Source organism: Kogia breviceps, chromosome 7, assembly GCF_026419965.1.
Source record: "Kogia breviceps isolate mKogBre1 chromosome 7, mKogBre1 haplotype 1, whole genome shotgun sequence".
Lineage (NCBI taxonomy): Eukaryota > Metazoa > Chordata > Mammalia > Artiodactyla > Physeteridae > Kogia > Kogia breviceps.
In genome coordinates this window covers 42,666,582-42,689,009 of record NC_081316.1, presented here as the reverse complement: position 1 = coordinate 42,689,009, position 22,428 = coordinate 42,666,582, and the positions used below count along the sequence as shown (strand labels likewise).

The 22,428-nt window shown below is 35.9% G+C and overlaps 1 protein-coding gene across 23 annotated transcripts in view; it reads right to left on the bottom strand.

The window, feature by feature from the left end:
* The window catches only part of BTBD10 (BTB domain containing 10), a 77,018-nt gene that overhangs the window by 27,601 nt on the left and 26,989 nt on the right, over positions 1-22,428 (bottom strand). For 2 of the 23 annotated variants that reach the window (XM_067038230.1, XM_067038211.1), the window contains exon 1: positions 18,713-18,919. The exons of 18 other annotated variants lie outside the window; for them this stretch is intronic. In XM_067038230.1, the coding sequence (XP_066894331.1) occupies positions 18,713-18,837 (125 nt within the window). In that variant the 5' untranslated portion in view covers positions 18,838-18,919. Of the gene's footprint in view, positions 1-18,712; positions 19,098-22,428 lie in introns of those variants that run through there. 3 more of the 23 variants (XM_067038219.1, XM_067038229.1, XM_067038226.1) reach the window with 3 other exon arrangements.

The window sequence follows — 22,428 nt, the reverse complement described above, 5'->3', positions numbered from 1 at the left end:
GCTGCCTAAAATCATAATAAGGCTACAGACACCAAAAACACACCACCAGACGTGGACCTGCCGACCAGAAAGACAAGATCCAGCCTCATCCACCAAAACACAGGCATGAGTCCCCTCAACCAGGAAACCTACTCACCCCACTGAACCAACCTTAGCCACTGGGGACAGCCACCAAAAACAATGGGAACTACGAACCTGCAGCCTGCGATAAGGAGACCCCAAACACAGCAAGATAAGCAAAATGAGAAGACAGAAAAACACACAGCAGATGAAGGAGCAAGGGAAAAACCCACCAGACCTAACAAATGAAGAGGAAATAGGCAGTCTACCTGAAGAAGAATTCAGAATAATGATAGTAAGGATGATCCAAAATATTGGAAATAGAATAGAGAAAATACAAGAAAAATTTAACACCTAGAAGAACTAAAGAGGAAGCAAGCAACGATGAACAACACAATAAATGAGATGAAAAATACTCTACATGGGATCAACAGCAGAATAACTGAGGCAGAAGAACAGATAAGTGACCTGGAAGATAAAATAGTGGAAATAACTACTGCAGAGCAGAAGAAAGAAAAAAGAATGAAAAGAACTGACGACAGTCTCAGAGACCTCTGGGACAACATTAAACACATCAACATTCGAATTATAGGGGTCCCAGAAAAAGAAGAGAAAAAGAAAGGAACTGAGAAAATATTTCAACAGATTATAGTTGAAAACTTCCCTAATATGGGAAAGGAAATAGTTAATAAAGTCCAGGAAGCACAGAGAGTCCCATACAGGATAAATCCAAGGAGAAACACGCCAAGACACATATTAATCAAACTATCAAAAATTAAATACAAAGAAAACATATTAAAAGCAGCAAGGGAAAAACAACAAATAACACACAAGGGAATCCCCATAAGGTTAACAGCTGATCTTTTAGCAGAAACTCTGCAAGCCAGAAGGGAATGGCAGGACATATTTAAAGTGATGAAGGAGAAAAACCTACAACCAAGATTACTCTACCCAGCAAGGATCTCATTCACATTTGATGGAGAAATTAAAACCTTTACAGACAAGCAAAAGCTGAGAGAGTTCAGTACGACCAAACCAGCTTTACAACAAATGCTAAAGGAACTTCTCTAGGCAAGAAACACAATAGAAGGAAGACTGACAAGAACAAACCCGAAACAATTAAGTAAATGGTAACAGGAACACACATATCAATAATTACCTTAAATGTAAATGGATTAAATGCTCCCACCAAAAGACAAAGACCGGCTGAATGGATACAAAAACAAGACCCGTATATATGCTGTCTACAAGAGACCCACTTCAGACCTAGGGACACATACAGACTGAAAGTGAGGGGATGGAAAAAGATTCCATGCAAATGGAAATCAGAAGAAAGCTGGAGCAGCAATTCTCATATCAGACAAAATTAGACTTTAAAATAAAAACTATTACAAGAGACAAAGAAGGACACTACATAATCATCAAGGGATCGATCCATGAAGAATATATAACAATTGTAAATATTTATGTACCCAACATGGAGCACCTCAATACATAAGGCAAATACTAACAGCCATAAAAGGGGAAATCGACAGTAACACAATCACAGTAGGGACTTAACACCCCACTTTCACCAATGGAGATATCATCCATAATGAAAATAAATAAGGAAACACAAGTTTTAAATGATACATTAAATGAGATGGACTTAATTGATATTTATAGAACATTCCATCCAAAAACAACAGAATACACATTTTTCTCAAGTGCTCATGGAACATTCTCCAGGATAGATCATATCTTGGGTCACAAATCTAGTCTTGGTAAATTTAAGAAAATTGAAATAGTATCAAGTATCTTTTCCGACCACAACACAATGAGACTAGATATCAATTACAGGAAAAGATCTGTAAAAAATACAAACATATATTTTGTTTGTATTTTTTACAGAGGCTAAACAATACACTACTTAATAACGAAGTGATCACTGAAGAAATTAAAGAGGAAATCAAAAAATACCGAGAAACAAATGACAATGGAGACACAACCCAAAACCTACGGGATGCAGCAAAAGCAGTTCTAAGAGAGAAGTTTATAGCAATACAATTCTACCTTAAGAAACAGGAAACATCTCAAATAAACAACCTAAACTTGCACCTAAAGCAATTAGAGAAAGAAGAAAAAAAACATAAATTTAGCAGAAGGAAAGAAATCATAAAGATCAGATCAGAAATAAATGAAAAAGAAATGAAGGAAACAATAGCAACGATCAATAAAACTAAAAGCTGGTTCTTTGAGAAGATAAACAAAACTGATAAACCATTACCCAGACTCATCAAGAAAAAAAGGGAGAAGACTCAAAGCAATAGAATTAGAAATAAAAAAGGAGAAGTAACAACGGACACTGCAGAAATACAAAAGATTATGAGAGATTACTACAAGCAACTTTATGCCAATAAAATGGACAACCTGGAAGAAATGGACAAATTCTTAGAAACGCACAACCTGCCAAGACTGAACCAGGAAGAAATAGAAAATATGAATAGACCAATCACAAGCACTGAAATTGAAACTGTGATTAAAAATCTTCCAACAAACAAAAGCCCAGGACCAGATGGCCTCACAGTCAAATTCTATCAAACATTTAGAGAAGAGTTAACACCTAACCTTCTCAAACTCTTCCAAAAGATAGCAGAGGGAAGAACAGTCCCAAACTCATTTTAAGAGGCCACCATCACCTTGATACCAAAACCAGACAAAGAGACGTCACAAAGAAGAAAACTACAGGCTAATATCACTGATGAACATAGATGCAAAAATCCTCAACAAAATATTAGCAAACAGAATCCAACAGCACATTAAAAGGATCATACACCATGATCAAGTGGGGTTTATTCCAGGAATGCAAGGATTCTTCAATATATGCAAATCAATCAATGTGATACACCATATCAACAAACTGAAGGAGAAAAACCATATGATCATCTCAGTAGACGCAGAGAAAGCTTTTGACAAGATTCAACACCCATTTATGATAAAAACCCTGCAGAAAGTAGGCGTAGAGGGAACTTTCCTCAACATAATAAAGGCCATATATGACAAACCCACAGCCAACATCGTCCTCAAGGGTGAAAAACTGAAACCATTTCCACTAAGATCAGGAACAAGACAAGGTTGCCCACTCTCACCACTCTTATTCAACATAGTTTTGGAAGTCCCAGCCACGGCAATCAGAGAAGAAAAAGAAATAAAAGGAATCCAAATTGGAAAAGAAGAAGTAAAGCTGTCACTGTTTGCAGATGACATGATACTATACATAGAGAATCCTAAAGATGCTACCAGAAAACTACTAGAGCTAATCAATGAATTTGGTAAAGTAGCAGGATACAAAATTAATAAATCTTTGGCATTTTTACACACTAATGATGAAAAATCTGAGAGTGAAATTAAGAAAACACTCCCATTTACCACTGCAACAAAAAGAATAAAATATCTAGGAATAAACTGACCTAAGAAGACAAAAGACCTGTATGCAGAAAACTATAAGACACTGATGAAAGAAATTAAAGATGATACAACCAGATGGAGAGATATACCTTGTTCTTGGATTGGAAGAATCAACATTGTGAAAATGACTCTACTACCTAAAGCAATCTACAGATTCAATGCAATCCCTATCAAACTACCACTGGCATTTTTTACAGAACTAGAACAAAATTTCACAATTTGTATGAAAACACAAAAGACCCCGAATAGCCAAAGCAATGTTGAGAACGAAAAATGGAGCTGGAGGTATCAGGCTCCCTGACTCCAGACTATACTACAAAGCTACAGTAATAAAGACAGTGTGGTACTGGCACAAAAACAGAAATATAGATCAATGGAACAGGACAGAAAGCCCAGAGATAAACCCACACACATATGGTCACCTTATCTTTGATAAAGGAGGCAAGAATATACAGTGGAAAAAAGACAGCCTCTTCAATAAGTGGTGCTGGGAAAACTGGACAGCTACATGTAAAAGTATGAAATTAGAACACTCCCTAACACCATACACAAAAATAAACTCAAAATGGGTTAAAGACCTAAATGTAAGGCCAGACACTGTCAAACTCTTAGAGGAAAATGTAGGCAGAACACTCTATGACATAAATCACAGCAAGATCCTTTTTGACCCACCTCCTAGAGAAATGGAAATAAAAACTAAAATAAACAAATGGGACCTAATGAAACTTAAAAGCTTTTGCACAGCAAAGGAAACCATAAACAAGACCAAAAGACAACCCTCAGAATGGGAGAAAATATTTGCAAATGAAGCAACTGACAAAGGATTAATCTCCAAAATTTACAAGCAACTCATGCAGATCAATAACAAAAATACCAACAACCCAATCCAAAAATGGGCAGAAGACCTAAATAGACATTTCTCCAAAGATATACAGACTGCCAACAAACACATGAAAGAATGCTCAACATCATTAATCATTAGAGAAATGCAAATCAAAAATACAATGAGGGCTTCCCTGGTGGCGCAGTGGTTGAGAGTCCACCTGCCGATGCAGGGGACACAGGTTTGTGCCCCGGTCCAGGAAGATCCCACATGCCGCAGAGCAGCTAGGCCCATGAGCCATGGCTGCTGAGCCTGCGCATCCGGAGCCTGTGCTCCACAATGGGAGAGGGCACAACAGTGAGAGGCCCGCATACCGCAAAAAAAAAAAAAAAAAAAAACTACAATGAGATATTATCTCACACTGGTCAGACTGGCCATCATCAAAAAGTCAAGAAACAATAAATGCTGGAGAGGGTGTGGAGAAAAGGGAACACTCTTGCACTGTTGGTGGAAATATAAATTGATACAGTCACTATGGAGAACAGTATGGCGCTTCCTTAAAAAACTACAAATAGAACTACCATACGACCCAGCATCCCACTACTGGGCATATACCCTGAGAAAACCATAATTCAAAAAGAGTCATGTACCAAAATGTTTATTGCAGCTCTATTTACAATAGCCAGGACATGGAAGCAACCTACGTGTCCATCAACAGATGGAATGGATGGATAAAGAAGATGTGGCACATATATACAATGGAATATTACTCAGCCATAAAAAGAAACGAAATTGAGTTATTTGTAGTGAGGTGGATGGACCTGGAGTCTGTCATACAGAGTGAAGTAAGTCAGAAGGAGAAAAACAAATACCGTATGCTAACACATATATATGGAATCTAAGAAAAAAATGTCATGAAGAGCCTAGGGGTAGGATGGGAATAAAACACAGACCTACTAGAGCATGGACTTGAGAATATGCGGGGGGGGAAGGGTAAGCTATGACGAAGTGAGAGAGTGGCATGGACATATATACACTACCAAATGTAGGGTGGCTAGCTAGTGGGAAGCAGCCACACGGCACAGAGAGATCAGCCAGGTGGTTTGTGACCACCTAGAGGGGTGGGATAGGGAGGGTGGGAGGGAGGGAGACACAAGAGGGAAGAGATGTGGGAACATACGTATATGTATAACTGATGCACTTTGTTGTAAAGCAGAAACTAACAGCATTGTAAAGCAATTATACTCCAATAAAGATGTTATAAAAAAATAATCTTGATGATTCAGTTTTAAATCCAATAATGTTCCAGGATCATCTCCTCTACTGATTTATTAGCTATAACACTTTGTTTTATTTTAGTGGTTTCTTTCATTATGAAAATCGCTGTCATCTCACTATAACAGACTAAAAAGACAAAAGGCTGACTTTGTAACTACCCGAAGAGTGACTTCTATGGAAATAAAGGCAACCTACCAGCTTGTATCAGTCCTTTGTCTCTCATAAACCTACAGACAGAAAAAAACAAACAAACAAAACCCTCTACTCCCACCTTCCTTCTAGTGAAAAAGATCAGAGTAGGATCACATCCTTGTAACATAATTTGTTTCTTCAAATAGAACAAATCAAAAGATCCTACTTTCAGGTAAAAACCTTCAGAGTAGGAACAATGGAATTTCTGGCTCATGTCCTAAAGCAGGAAAAAGAAAGGAATCCACAATAATAGAATAAGGATTATATATTGGAAAAAATAACTCCTTAAATTATTCTAGCTGCTAAGTGTTAAAAGTGCCAATAAACACATTTTCTAAATATGAATCTAATTGATAATTTAACAGACAAGGTACAAACACAACTACAACTAAGGCAAATGCAAGATAAATGTTCCATAAGGGCCAAGCAGACTCATTAATTAAAAAAGGATTTCAACTAGACATCTCTATAGCTGAAAGCTTAAATGCTGCTAAGCATTCTGCTGAAATACTGGCTTCATTTCTAAACTGTTTAGATGTTAAATCAATGCAAAAGGTAGCATAATACACTCCTGTCCTTTCTTTTCATTCTCAGATGGAATGTACTCTGAATCAGACCTTCAAAATCAGATGTCATGGAAGACTAATTATGTCCCACTCTATTTAGTTAAATAATTTTAGAGCAGGAAAGCACTCTAAGGGCAAAAATAATATGTGCAAACAAAAATGAGGACAAGCAAGTTCACAGGGGATAGCTCTGCTTCATGTTGTATCTAAGAGAGTTTGGGATACGTGAATTGAGAACAGGTAAGCAGATGAAGAATGCATCAGCCCCAACATCTGCTTCTAGCCAAGACAGGGAAACAAGGACTGAATTTACCTTCCTGTCTGAAACAACCCAAAAACAAAATACATGAAACAATGACAAGACACAATACATTTGGAAAAGAAAGAGAGTGATCCCTGAAACATGGAAAATAAATAAGGCCAGCAACTGCCCCAAATTACTACCTTAAGAAGAGTTTCCAGAATAAAACACAGGGAGGCAAAACCCAGGCAGAAGCTGATGGACTCTGAGTTATGGATATGGAGCTGAGAAGCTGGGGACAATAGGTGGCTAGAGTTCTAAGGAGAGTACCAGAGAGGGGAGAGCAGCACAGAGAGAAAAACGTCAGAGATCTGCAGAGCCTAGTACCAATCAACGCACACGTGAGGAAACCTGACAAGGCTGGGGAAACAACTGACTCAAAGAATTAGAGGAAACAGTGCCCAGGACTCATATAGAGCCAGGAATAGGGCCTGTTCCCCCAGTCAGGATGGAAAACCTCATAAAAGGGCACAGAAGGGAGAATCTAAAGGGTCTTGGCTCTGAAATGGGAAATAATCAGACCTACACTGAGCACAGTTCTAGTCATATCTAACAAATGTTAACAGCAACACCTGAAAGAATCAAATTTTTTCCAAGTAAGTAAACTGAATCCTAAAACAAAGCTCAAAAAAATTTACAGGAATACAAAAATATCCAGCAAGCAAACAAGGTAAATTCACAATGTATGGCATCCAGTTAAAAATTATGAGGTATGCAAAGAGGGAGCAAAACATAATCTATAAGGAAAAAACTCAACTAAAACCAAGCCAGAATTGACACATATCTTAGAATTAGAAACAAAGACATTAAAACAGCCATTATAATCATATTCCTCCAAAAAGTTATATACAGATATAGAATATTTAAAAGATGCAAATCAGACTTCCAGAGACAAAAATATCTGAGATGAAAAATATACTCAATGGAATTAATGGAAGATTACACATTATAGAGAAAAGATTCGTGAATCTGAAGACACAGCAGTAGGATATATCCAAAATGAATATAATATTCATTATAGAAAAATAAATTGAGCATGAGTGAGCTACGGGTCAACTTTAAGTGCCCTAATACAGGTATAAATGGAGTCCATAAAGGAAGAAGGGTGAGGAAGAGAAAAATATTTGAAGAAATGTCCTGAAATGTAATTAAAAGTATAAACCCACAGGTGCAACATGCACAACAAATCCCAAACACATTTTAATGAAAAATAAAACCCCAAACCAAAATGATAACCCCTGCCAACCTACACTTGTTACATCCAGTGAAAACATCTTTCAAAAATAAAAGGGAGGGACTTCCCTGGTGGCATAGTGGTTAAGAATCTGCCTGCCAATGCAGAGGACACAGGTTCGAGGCCTGATCCAGGAAGATCCCACATGCCATGGAGCAACTAAGCCCGTGCACCACAACTACTGAGCCTCCACTCTAGAGCCTGCAAGCCACAACTACTGAAGCCCATGCGCCACAACTACTGAAGCCTGCCCGCCTAGAACCTGTGCTCCACAACAAGAGAAGCCACTGCAATGAGACGCCCGTGCACCGCAACGAAGAGTAGCCCCCGCTCGCCTCAACTAGAAAAAGCCCGCGCGCAGCAACCAAGACCCAACGCAGCCAAGAATAAATAAATAAAATAAATTTATTAAAAATAAATAAATAAATGAAAGGTAAATGCATTCTCAGACACACACAAAAAAGATGAATGAATTCATCATGAGCAAACCTGCACTATAAGAAAATTTAAAGGACACCCTTTAGGCGGAAGAAAACAATAACACCAGTTGAAAATACAAATCTACACAAAGGAATTAAGAATATTGGAAATAGCACAAAGTTTGGAAGGAGAGAAATGGAAGTACATTATTATAAGGCTCTTATATGACACATGAGATGATTTAATATCACTTGAAGGTAAACTGTGATAAACTAAAGATGTATATTATAAGCTCTAAAGCAACCACTAAAGTACAGAAACAAAGAATTATAGTTAATAAGCCAACATACAGGATAAAATGAAATCATAAAAAAGATACAATTAATCTAAAAGAGGGCCAAAAGAAAGGGGAAGAGGACAGGGAAATAAGAACAAATGGGACAAACAGAAAATAAATAGCAAGATGATAGACTTAACCTTAACCGTATCTATAATCACATTAAATGTACATGGTCTAAGGCATAAAAGGTAGAGATTATCCCAGTGGAAATAAAAACCAGACCCAACTATATGCTGCCTACAAGAAGCACACTTTAAATATAAAGGTACAGGGCTTCCCTGGTGGCGCAGTGGTTAAGAATCCATCTGCCAATGCAGGGGACATGGGTTTGAGCCCTGGTCTGGGAAGATCCCACATGCTGCGGAGCAACTAAGCCCGTGAGCCACAACTACTGAGCCTGCACTCCAGAGCCCAAGAGCCACAACTCCTGAAGCCTGGGCAACTGGAGCCCATGCTCTGCAACAAGAGAAGCCACGGCAATGAGAAGCCTGCACACCTTAACAAAGAGTAGCCCCCGCTCACCGCAACTAGAGAAAGCCCGCGCACAGCAACAAAGACCTAACACAGCCAAAAATAAATAAATAAAATAAATAATAAAATTTTAAAAAATAATAAATATAAAGGTACAAAGAGGTTCAATATAAAAGGATAAGGAAAGACAAACTATGCTAACACTAGTCAAAAGAAAGCGAGAGTGACTATATTAATAGCAGACAAAGTAGACCTCAATGCAAAGAATATTACCAAGCATTTCATAAAAATAAAGGGGTAAATTTATTACAAGCATTTAACAATCCCCGAAGTTCTTCTGCCTCATAACAGAGCTTCAAAATACATGAAGCAAAAACTGATCAAATTACAAGGAGAATTCCACAATTATTGTCAGAGATTTCAACACCCCTCTCATAATAGTTAATAGAACAAGCAGACAGAAAATCAGTAAAGATGAATAAGATCTGAACAACACTATCAACTGGCTTAACCTAACTGACATTTATGGAACATTTCACCCAACAAGAGCAGAAAACTCATTCTTTTGGTATGCACACAGAACATTTATCAAGACAGACCATATTCTGTGCAATAAAACAAGTCTCAATACATTTAAAAGAATTCAGGGCTTCCCTGGTGGCGCGGTGGTTGAGAGTCCGCCTGCCGATGCAGGAGACACGGGTTCGTGCCCTGGTCCGGGAAGATCCCACATGCCGCGGAGCAACTAAGCCCGTGAGCCATGGCCGCTGGGCCTGTGCGTCCGGAGCCTGTGCTCCGCAACGGGAGAGGCCACAACAGTGAGAGGCCCGCATACCGCAAAAAAAAAAAAAAAAAAAAAAAGAATTCAATCATGCAAAGTATGTTCTCTGGTTACAATGAAATTAAATTAAATTCAATAACAGAAAGATACCTGGAAAATTCCCAAATACTGGAAATTAGATAACATCTTTTAAAATAACCCAGAAAGCAAAAAAGAAATCAGAAAGGAAAAGAGAAAATTCTGAAGTGAAACAAGTCCAGTGTATCAAAATTTGTGGAATGGCATGATATTAGAGCAGTAGTTAAGAAGCAAATTATAGCTTTAAATGCCTATGATAGTAAAGAAGAAAAGTCAAAGAAAAAACCACCTCCGTTTCTGCCTTAAGAAACTAGACAAAGAGCAAATTAAACCTAAAGAAACTATAAAAAATTAATAAAGATCAGAGTGGAAATCAAAATAATAGAAAACAGAAAAAGAATAGGGAAAATCAATGAAAACAAAAGCTAGTTCTTTGAAACATCATTAAAATTGATAAAATTTCCAGGCAAACTGGGGAAAAAATTGAGAAGATACAAATTACCAATATCAGACATTAGAGAGTAGACATCACTACAAAGTCTGCATGTATTAAAAGAGGAATAAAATATTATAAACAACTTTATGCAAATAAGTTCATCAATTCAGAAGAACTGGACAAATTCCAAACTACCAAAACTCACTCCAGGGGCTTCCCTGGTGGCGCAGCCGTTGAGAGTCCGCCTGCCAATGCAGGGGACACGGGTTCGTGCCCCAGTCCGGGATACCACATGCAGCCGAGCAGCTGGGCCCGTGGGCCATGGCCGCTGAGCCTGTGCGTCCAGAGCCTGTGCTCCGCAACGGGAGAGGCCACAACAGTGAGAGGCCCGTGTACAGCAAAAAAAAAAAAAAAAAACCTCATTCCAGAAGAAACATACAGTGAACACCTGAATGTCTATTAAAGAATTTGAATTTATAGTTAAGAACTTACCCTCTAAGAAAACTCCAGGTGAAGATGGCTTCACTGATAATTCTACCAAGCATTTAAGATAGAAATAACACCAATTCTACACAAACTCTTCTAGAAAATTGAAGAAAAGATAATATTTCCTAACATTCTATGAGGCCAGCATTACCCAGATACCAAACCAGAGAAAGACATTACAAGAACCTACACCCCTCAGAACATAGATGCAAATATTTTAAACAAAATTTTAGTAGTTTCAATACAGCAATATATAAAAATGTCAATACATCAAGGTCTAAAGGATTTTGTACCAAAAATGCAAGACTGGTTGAATATTCCAAAATCAATACCAACTATGAGATTAGAAATCAATTACAGGGAAAAAGAAATGTAAAAAACACACACACGAAGGCTAAACAGTACATTACTAAATAACCAAGAAATCACTGAAATCAAAGAGGAAATCAAAAAATACCGAGAGACAAATGACAATGAAAACACGACGACACAAAACCTATGGGAGGCAGCAAAACCAGTTCTAAGAGGGAAGTTTATAGCAATACAAGCCTACCTCAAGAAACAAGAAAAATCTCAAATAAACAATCTAATCTTACACCTAAAGGAACTAAAGAAAGAGGAACGAACAAAACCCAAAGTTAGCTGAAGGAAAGAAATCATAAAGATCAGAGCAGAAATAAATGAAATAGAAACAAAGAAAACAATAGCAAAGATCAATAAAACTAAAAGCTGGATCTTTGAGAAGATAAACAAAATTGATAAACCATTAGCCAAACTCATCAAGAAAAAGAGGGAGGACTCAAACCAATAAAATTGGAAATGAAAAAGGAGAAGTTACAACAGACACCACAGAAATACAAAGCATCCTAAGAGACTACTACAAGCAACTCTATGCCAATAAAATGGACAACTTGGAAGAAATGGACAAATTCTTAGAAATGCACAAGCTGCCGAGACTGAACCAGGAAGAAATAGAAAATATGAACAGACCAATCACAAGTAATGAAATTGAAACTGTGATTAAAAATCTTCCAACAAACAAAAGTCCAGGACCAGACGGCTTCACAGGTGAATTCTACCAAACAGTAAGAGAAGAGCTAACACCCATCCTTCTCAAAGTCTTCCAAAAAATTGCAGAGGAAGGAACACTGCCAAACTCATTCCATGAGGCAACCATCACCCTGATACCTAAGCCAGACAAAGATACTACAAAAAAAGAAAATTACAGACCAATATCACTGATGAATATAGATGCAAAAATCCTCAACAAAATACTAACAAACAGAATCCAACAACATATTAAAAGGATCATACACCATGATCAAGTGGGATTTATCCCAGGGATGCAAGGATTCCTCAATATATGCAAATCAATCAATGTGATACACGATATTAACAAATTGAAGAATAAAAACCATATGATCATCTCAATAGATACAGAAAAAACTTTTGACAAAATTCAACACCCATTTATGATAAAAACTCTAGAAAGTGGGCATAGAGGGAACCTACCTCAACATAATGAAGGCCATATATGACAAACCCACAGTAAACATCATTCTCAATGGTGAAAAACTGAAAGCATTTCCTCTAAGATCAGGAACAAGACAAGGATGCCCACTCTCACCACTATTATTCAACATAGTTTTGGAAGTCCTGGCCATGGCAATCAGAAGAAAAAGAAATAAGGAATACAAACTGGAAAACTGTCACTGTTTGCAGATGACATGATACTATACATAGAGAATCCTAAAGATTACACCAGAAAACTACTGGAGCTAATCTATGAATTTGGTAAAGTTGCAGGATACAAAGTTAATACACAGAAATCTCTTGCATTCCTATACACTAATGATGAAAAATCTGAAAGAGAAATTAAGGAAACACTCCCATTTAGCACTGCAACAAAAAGAATAAAATACCTAGGAATAAACCTACCTAGGGAGACAAAAGACCTGTACACAGAAAACTAAAAGACACTGATGAAAGAAATTAAAGATGATACCAACAGATGCAGAGATATACCATGTTCTTGGATTGGAAGAATCAATACTGGGAAAAGGCCTATACTACCCAAAGCAATCTACAGATTCAATGCAATCCCTATCAAATTACTAATGGCATTTTTTACAGAACTAGAACAAAAAATCTTAAAATTAGTATGGAGACATAAAAGATCCCGAATAGCCAAAGCAGTTTTGAGGGGAAAAAACGGAGCTGGAGGAATCAGGCTCCCAGACTTCAGACTATACCACAAAGCTACAGTAATCAAGACAGTATGGTACTGGCACAAAAACATAAATATAGATCAATGGAACAGGACAGAAAGCCCAGAGATAAAGCCATGCACCTATGGTCAACTAATGTACGACAAAGGAGGCAAGGATACACAATAGAGAAAAGACAGTCTCTTCAATAAGTGCTGCTGGGAAAACTAGACAGCTACATGTAAAAGAATGAAATTAGAACACTCCTTAACACCATATACAAAAATAAACTCAAAATGGATTAGAGACCTAAATTTAAGACTAGACACTATAAAACTCTTAGAGGAAAACATCGGAAGAACACTCTGACATAAATCACAGCAAGATCTTTTTTGATCCACCTCCTAGAGTAATGGAAATAAAAACAAAAATAAACAAATGGGACCTAATGAAACTTCAAAGCTTTTGCACAGCAAAGGAAACTACAAACAAGATGAAGACAACCCTCAGAATGAGAGAAATATTCGCAAACGAATCAACGGACAATGGATTAATCTCCAAAATATATAAACAGCTCATGCAGCTCAATATTATAAAAACAACCCAATCCAAAAATGGGCAGAAGACCTAAATAGACATTTCTCCAAAGAAGACATACAGATGGCCAAAAAGCACATGAAAAGCTGCTCAACATCACTAATTATTAGAGAAATGCAAATCAAAAGTACAATGAGGTATCACCTCATACCAGTTAGAATGGACATCATCAGAAAATCTACAAACAACAAATGCTGGAGAGGGTGTGCAGAAAAGGGAACCCTCTTGCACTGTTGGTGGGAATGTAAACTGATACAGCCACTATGGACAACAGTATGGAGGTTCCTTAAAAAACTAAAAATAGAATTACCATATGACCCAACAATCCCAGCACTGGGCATATACCCAGAGAAAACCGTAATGCAAAAAGACACATGCACCCCAATGTTCACTGCAGCACTATTTACAATAGCCAGGTCATGGAAGCAACCTAAATGCCCATCAACAGACAAATGGATAAAGAAGATGTGGTACATATATTCAATTCATTTACTCAGCCATAAACAGGAACGAAATTGGGTCATTTATAGAGATGTGGATGCACCTAGAGACTGTTATACAGAGTGAAGCAGTCAGAAAGAGAAAAACAAATATCATATATTAATGCATATATGTGGAATCTAGAGAAATGGTACAGATGAACTGGTTTGCAGAGCAAAAACAGAGACACAGATGTAGAGAATAAATATATGGACACCAAGGGGAGAAAGTGGCAGGGGGTGGTGGTGGTGGTGTGATGAATTGGGAGATTGGGATTGACATATATACAGTAATATGTATAAAATGGATAACTAATAAGAGACTGCTGTATAAAAAAAAATTCTATGGAAAAAATAATGCTTTGAAGCATAAAGTATTGATAAATCAATAGGCAATAAATCTCTCCAAAAGTTTTAAAGTCTTACTAAAATAGTCACTCTCAGAAGCAAGCATCTATTTATATCAAACTTTAGAATATTAATTCTGCATGAATTTCCATATGTGACTTTGTCACCTAATTTGTTTAAAAATTCTAAATACATGAACAGCTTCCAAAGGTAGACAGGTTCCTAAGAATTAAAGAGAAATTTTAGGGTCTATCATTTTGTTCAGTGAAACTACGGACTCCTATGGGGGTTGGGAGTAATAAAACTAAAGTAATATACATAGAATTTTTTAAATCCAACAATTATTGCAAAGTTTATAACAAAAATCATGCCACTCTCTGAATGGATAAACTGTTGTACATACATACAATGGAATAGTACTCAGAAATTAAATAAGAACAAACTACTGACATGTTCAACAATGCAATAGATCTCAAAGGCATTATGCTGAATGAAAAACCCAAACCCAAAAGTTTACATCCTATCTGACTTCATCTATACATCATTCTCAAAATGGCAAAATTACAGTGATGGAGAACAAATCAGGGGTTGTCAGAGGTTAGGGATGCGGAATGGGTATGACTCTGAAGGGGTAGCATGCAGGAGTTTCTCTGTGGTGATGCAAAAGTTCTGTATCCTGATTGTGGTGGTAGTTACACAAATCTATATCTGATAAACTATCACAGAATATATACCAGAAAAAGCACATATAAAAACTGATGTCTATAGTCAGTTATAGTACTGTATCAATGTCATTTTCCTAGTTTGATGCACTTATGTGAGATGTTATCATTGAGTGAAGCTGGGTGAAGAGTACCCAGGAACTCACTGTACAATTTTTTTTTAAATTTCTTGTAAATCAAAAACTATTTCACAATAAGTTTAATAAATGTAACAACAAAGGCAATAAGCAATGTAGACAGGAAAAAAAAGCAAAACTGTAATCAATAAACTCAGTGCTATTTAAAAATGTATCCGTAAAACAAGGACGGGAATTTTTCTTTTTTAATTAGAGAATGAAAAAGAGAAATTAGAAATTAGAAATTCAAACACAAGAGCAGAAATTATAAAAGGTTACTAGAAGGGTTGAAAGAAAAAACTGGGAATAAAAGAAAAAGAAATGAAAAATGAGACTGAAAGGATGAGAAAATTAGAGGAAGGAGGTCACCATTCAAATATATACTGATATGTTCCAGAGAGAATGGAGAAAACAGAGGGGAGTAAGTTATCAAAGAAATAATACATGAAAAATTTCCGGAAATACATGATATTTACAAGCACTGCTGCTAACAGAAAATTGTAACAAATACATAAAACTAAAATATCTACAAAGTAAGTGGTACTCACTTATATATGGCACCCTTGTGCAGTATACACAGGGTACAATCTTAAATCACTTTCCTGCTTTGAGGATTTATCTTTAAACACTTCCAATAACTACATCATAACCTGGTACATCTTATTAATGTTTGTTGAATTTAGCTTAAGTTTCAGGATATACATAACCTCTAAGCATTTCCTGTGACAACTGTTTATTCCTTGTCAAATACTTCCGTGTGTGTGTCTGTCTACATAGATATAGATATGAAGCTTTACAGTTTACGAGGTGTTTTAAACACTTAATCAAGCTTTTAAAAACACCTTTTTTTCCTTAAGACTAGCGGCCTGGTGATGGGGCCTATTTAGTGTGTCTTTTTTTTTCTTTTCTTTTTAAAATAATTATTTATTTATTTTGTCTGCGCCAGGTCTTAGTTGTGGCACACAGGCTTCTTAGTTGCTGCATGCATGCGGGATCTAGTTCTTGGACCAGGGATTGAACAAGGGCCCCCTGCCTTGCAAGCTCAGAGTCTTACCCATCAGACCACCAGGGAAGTCCCCAAAATGCATCTTTCCTTAAGGACAAGATAAGCATCTTTGTAAATTTCAGATTAGATGTTCCCATCCATTTTTTTAATTAGTCTGCCTGAAAGAAGCAATATTACTTTGGGGAAAAATAAGCCATTTCTATTACTACAGTTTATATTATGTTTTAGATTTTTTAACTAAACCTTTTAAATGATTTTATATTAATATATTTTAAGCAAGATGTTCCAGAAGAACATCTGGAATATATGATGTTCCAGAAGACAATTCATTTAGCTAGATGCATTACTTATCTCTATATTCATGTTGGTTTTCTGTCCTTACTAGAAATGTTTGCTTTGCTATTATTGATGGTGGTGGTGGTTTGCTTTTCCTCTCAAAGAAGCTCCTAAATAAGACGTGAGGAATTTTTTTCTTCCCTCATTGCCATACATTATTATTACACTTTCACTGATTGCCTTCTTAAAATGTAATATAAGAAACCCTTTTGGTTGGCCTTTGCATTTCTTAAAAGTCTCAGCTTGTCTGAGCTCTGTTTCCCTGATTTTTGAGAAGATTTTCTATACTTTGTTATGGCAATCTTATCTGCTTTGTTTTAAAAGTAGTGTGCATATCTTTAAAGAGTTCATTGTATAATCATACTGAGAATCTTTTTCCTTCTGAAAAGTATCAAAATTGTTTTTTTACTTAACTCCTTAAGACATTCTTCCTTTTTAGAGAAATTTATGCTGTGGAATCAAGTTGATCTTTTCTCTGATCACGAATCAGAAAAACTCAGATTGGTGAAATAAATTACAAAATATATATACATAAAACACTATGAAAAAAAAAAAAAACACTATGCAGTTCTCAAGAATTATGCTATAGAAGACTTTCGTGACAAAGGGAATGTTCATGATTAAGTTTGCTTTTTATTTAAAAAAAAAAGAACAAGAGATGGGTTATATAACAGTGTATACAGTAATATCCCAAAATCATTTTTAAGTGTATATGTGTGAATTTACATTTTTATATATACACAGAGAAAAAAGGCTATATGTGAAAATATTTAAAGTTTTTCTTTTGATGGTAGAACATTTTAATTTTATTCTATGTGCTTTTCTGTATCAAATTTATGTAATGAATATGTATTACTCTTATAATAAGACAGGCATTATTTTTTTTTTAAATAAGCCGAACCAGAGAAAATAATATTCTATAAAGTATAAGTCTAGCGTGAGATTTCTGCTTTTATAACTCTTACTAAAGCAAGCTTAGAAAAACATTTCTGGACACAAAACCAGGGAAAAAAAAAAAAAAGCCAAAATAAGATACCACCAGTTAGCCTACCTATACAAATAAGTTATGATAACCATCAAGATGACCATTCAAACTTTTAGAAATTAAATGGGGGAAATCACAAGAACTTCCTGACATTTCAAGGAAAAGAATGTTATAAACTACTTAACATTTAAAATAATTTAAAATGTTGCATATTCCCCCAAATCCCGACCAAATGAAGGCTCAGTAAGATAGGGATAATGAAGACAAAAGAAAAAAGCCATTAGTCAAATTATTTAAAATTGTGCCAAAATTTCCTAATAAAGTAAGCACTGTCACCAGTCAAGACTTAAAATCTCATAGCAAGAACAATTATCTTCATTTAGAAATATTTTCTGGTTGAAAATCAATTTGCAGCAATCCAAAAACGTATCTGATTTACTCTCTATTTCAGTGGCAGTATCTAGATCATCTATTCAGAGCCTGTGTTCCAAAAAACTAGGAAAAAAAGTCATCTTAACCAGTTAAAACTTTATCATTCAAATACATTCAGTTCTGTAAAATATATATAAAGTGATTCAACTAATTCTTAATTCATCCAAAAGTAAAAATACATTCACCTTCTTCTTTAGGAAATTATTTCATTTCTCTATCTTGAATTTTATTTTCTAATATATTAAAAATATTATTTCAAAATTAGTTTTTCCTTAAATAAATTTTATGATATTCATAAGAAACAATATCAAACATAATGCATTCTCAATTACATAAAGATTCTACTAAGACTTTAAATGAAAATTTAAAAAGCCTCTAACCCATAGAAACAATAAAAACACATACTATTTTAAATAACTTGCCATTAAACTGACAATCAAGACATATGATCTTTAACATTCAGAAACATAAATGATCATAATGAAACAAAGGCTAAACATATCTCTCTCAACCTCTCTCATATATGTATAGAATATAACCCAGCATTATCATGTAATAAATGAATACACACCTTACTTTAGTATATGCCAAGGCAGACACACAAAAACAAGAAAAAAATTTTGAAATCAGAGTATAAAGGGACTCTGCTTTTTCAAACAATGCAGCACTGAAAGCCAGGTCAGCATCCTTGGGCATTACTAGGAAACTTTAGCACATCTGATATTTCCATCATCTTCAGAATTCCTCTGAACAATGAGAAAATTTCCCAGTCCCCCTACCTCACCTGTCTACAGATTTCCTTTAGCTTTCCTCCCTCTACTGTGTAATAATGCTATTGAGGTTATTTAGGCTTTAAATGTTCAGAGATACAACCCCCGCTATATATTAATTCAGTTTATTTTCTCACAGACACTGACTCAGCCGTGGGTTGTGCAGCACTGACGTTTCTAACGAAACAGCATCGTGTGAGCTGTGATCGTCCCACTTCTCCATCTTTGTGCAGTGATTGGATATTGTAACTGATAGACAGGATGAAGAAAACTCAGGAGATGAGGGCTTAGTGATATGTAGATATGTTGCCAAATGCCATCTGTAAAGCTAATTCTAGCTCTGCCAGCTTGCCAGGTTTTAGAAAACTAGGATGCAGCTAACTTTCTCTTTTCCTTTCAATATTTTATTGTGTACCTATTCTGGGCAGTAAAACTTCTCTTTAGAACTGAAGAGAAAATATTATCTGTACTTTAAGAACCCACTAAGGAACTACTCTTTAAAGCAACCAAACTTTTCCATTTCTAAACTGCTGCTAGGACTAAAGAGTGACTTAAAAAGGAAAATGGAAAGCTCAATCTTCGTGCAGTCTCCGAAGAAAGGAGCATGCATACTTCTATGTGGGAATGAACCCTTGCGGCAAAGTCTGATATTGAATGTATGATGCATTTATCTTTAGTAACCTGAGCAGACTGCAGATCTGAGTTTTAAACAGTTGTATTCGACCCAATTCAAATATGCAAGAGCTTTTAGCATATTGCCACTCTAGGGCATTTTAACATCAGTTACACAGAAAAGGTGCTTTCTTTTTCCTTTTTAAATAGCAAAAACTCTTCTAATTTAAAGAAAGTTGTCATAACTCAAGCCAAATAAACCTCAACTGAAATGACCATTAACCTCTCAGCAAGCTACCAAACCCCTCAATATAAGTATTAACTATACAACTACTAGTCAGAAAGAAATAAAGTTCAGTAATTTTTCAGCTATCTAATTCATTTGTATGCACTTGCAGAGGAATCACAGGCACCCTGAATTTCATCCACGTCCAGATCAGTTTCCCTGCCTTGTCTTTTATATCAGTGTTATACCTATTAAATCTACATTCAAAGAAACTTCAGAAAAGAAAGTACCTTAAAGCTGTATTAGGTAAAAGAGAAACCATAACGCAATGCCCACCAAACCATCAAACCTTCAAGGTAAGCACATGTATATAGTAATTATTATTGTTACCTTTATAATTCAAGAAATTTATTTTTATCCTTGCCAATAAGGAAGGGTAAGGGGGAAAAAATCAAAGGAAAAAGATTTTAAAAAGCAGGCTATTCCAATATGTAAGCAGAACAAAAAGCAAATTTAAACAACTTTTTTGAAAATCCACAAAAACTGAACCAATAAAGTATGCTTATTTCTTTATTGCTAAAGGCTGAATGTTTTTAGTTTCAAAATTCATCTGTTGATATGTATTCCCCTAACGTGATGGTATATGGAGGGGAGGTGATTAGCTCATGAGGGCAGAGCCTTCCTGAATGGGACTAATACCTTTATAAAAGAGATCCCAGAAAGATCCCTAGTCCCTTCTACCATGTGAGGACACAGCAAAAAGAGGGGTGTCTGAAGCAGGAAGCAAGCCCTTACCAGATACCAAATGTGCCAGCGCCTTGATTTTGGACCTCCCAGCCTCCAGAACCATGTGAAATAAATTTCTGTTGTTTATAATATAGCCACTCAGTCCATGGTATTCTGTTATAGCAGCCTGAACAGACTGACACATTTAGTTTTTGTAAATTTAAATCCCCAATTCTGTTTGAGGTGGCAACGGGAGCACGTATATTTCTCAGTCTCCATAATCCAGAGATGACCACATGACACAGTTCTAGACAATGATTTATTGATATAAGCAGATGTCCGCTGGAAATTTCTGAGAAATTTAATTTCCTGATATAAATGAAACCTCTTTCCCATCGTCCCCGTCTCCCTTCCTTCTCCCCTCCTCCTTGTCTGGAAGGTGGACATGACAGTTGGAACTATGGTAAGCCATCCTGTGATTGTGAGGAAACACCAAGAAAAATCAAAGACTTTTGACCCTAATATCCTGAAGCATTTTTGTGTACAAGAAAAATAAACCCCTAAGTTAAGCCAGTGTTTAGTCCAGCTTTCTTCTACTCAAACATCCCTAAATAAAATACGCAAGATTCAAAAAAAGGATGCGAGTAGGCAGAAGTATAGATGAAACAAGATCAGCCGTGAGTTGATAACCTGAAGCTGGGGAATGCGTACATAGGGGTTCATTATATCTGTTCTCTCTACTGTATATGTATTTTAAATGTATCACAATAAGTTATTCAAAATTTAAAAAAATAAAAAGAATGAGAAACTTGTTTATAAATTCTAGCTTTGTCATTTACAAGTTGGATGGCCTTGGGCAAGTTTATTAACCTCATTTTTTTTCATCTGTTAAATGAGGGCAGTAATACTATTCACAGAGCTCTACCTCTAGATCCAGTCAAGGTAATCTCCAGAAGGTCCCTGGCAGGAATGCCCTATGCCCTCCATCTACCTAACCATCCAAGGATTAGTTCAAGTCTCATTTTCACCTGTTCAGACTGACACTGATTCCTTCTCTGAACTCTTATTTTACTGCAACTCACTACCACAGTTTAGTGTCCTATTGTCCTCTAATTGTTCCATACGTGGATATTAAAGCACTCCATGATGGTACCCTGACGAACTGCTCAATCTCTCCTGAACTGAGCACAGGTTCTCAACAATACTTGCTGCTGTTAGTTTTTAATACTGCTCAATTAATTTACTATTAATTCAAAAACTACCATTTTAAAAAAGTCAAATTGAATATATTTTTAAAGCATGTGAAGTTACATGTTCGTTAAGTTCATAGGAACAAGAGGTCTCAAAAAGTAAACTGTTTTCCCTTGGGTAATTTTTCCATGAATGAGATTAAGATAAGGTCAAAGGATTTCATGGTCTTTCCATTAAAAAAAAAAAAAAAAAAAATCAATACAGTGGTATTCATTTACTTCTCTAATATTTTTCACGTAAACAACCAATACTACTGCAATCTTATTTTTAAAAAGCACCAAAAAGGTACTGATTCTATAGAAATCAAGAAGAGCTATGATAACTGTTTTTACTGAAGTAAAATAACAGCAATTTTAAAAGTACTGTTTTTAATAAAATTTTCCCATTGTACACACACAGCTTTTATAAAGCAAACAATAGTTTATTTTCACCTTGTCACGACTTCATATACAACACAGTCTTGTACATCAGTAGAAAAATATTAAGAACTAGCAAGGATAAGATATAATTCACCTGAAAAAATGTATATAACATATCAGATATAAAGCCCCATATTTAATGAGATAAAACCAGTATCTCTTTAATCTCAAAGACAAAATAAATATCCATGTAAAACAGGATGGAGAAAAAGAACTAGAGCACCAATTGAAGGACGGACACACACACACACACACACACACACACACACACACACCCAAAAAA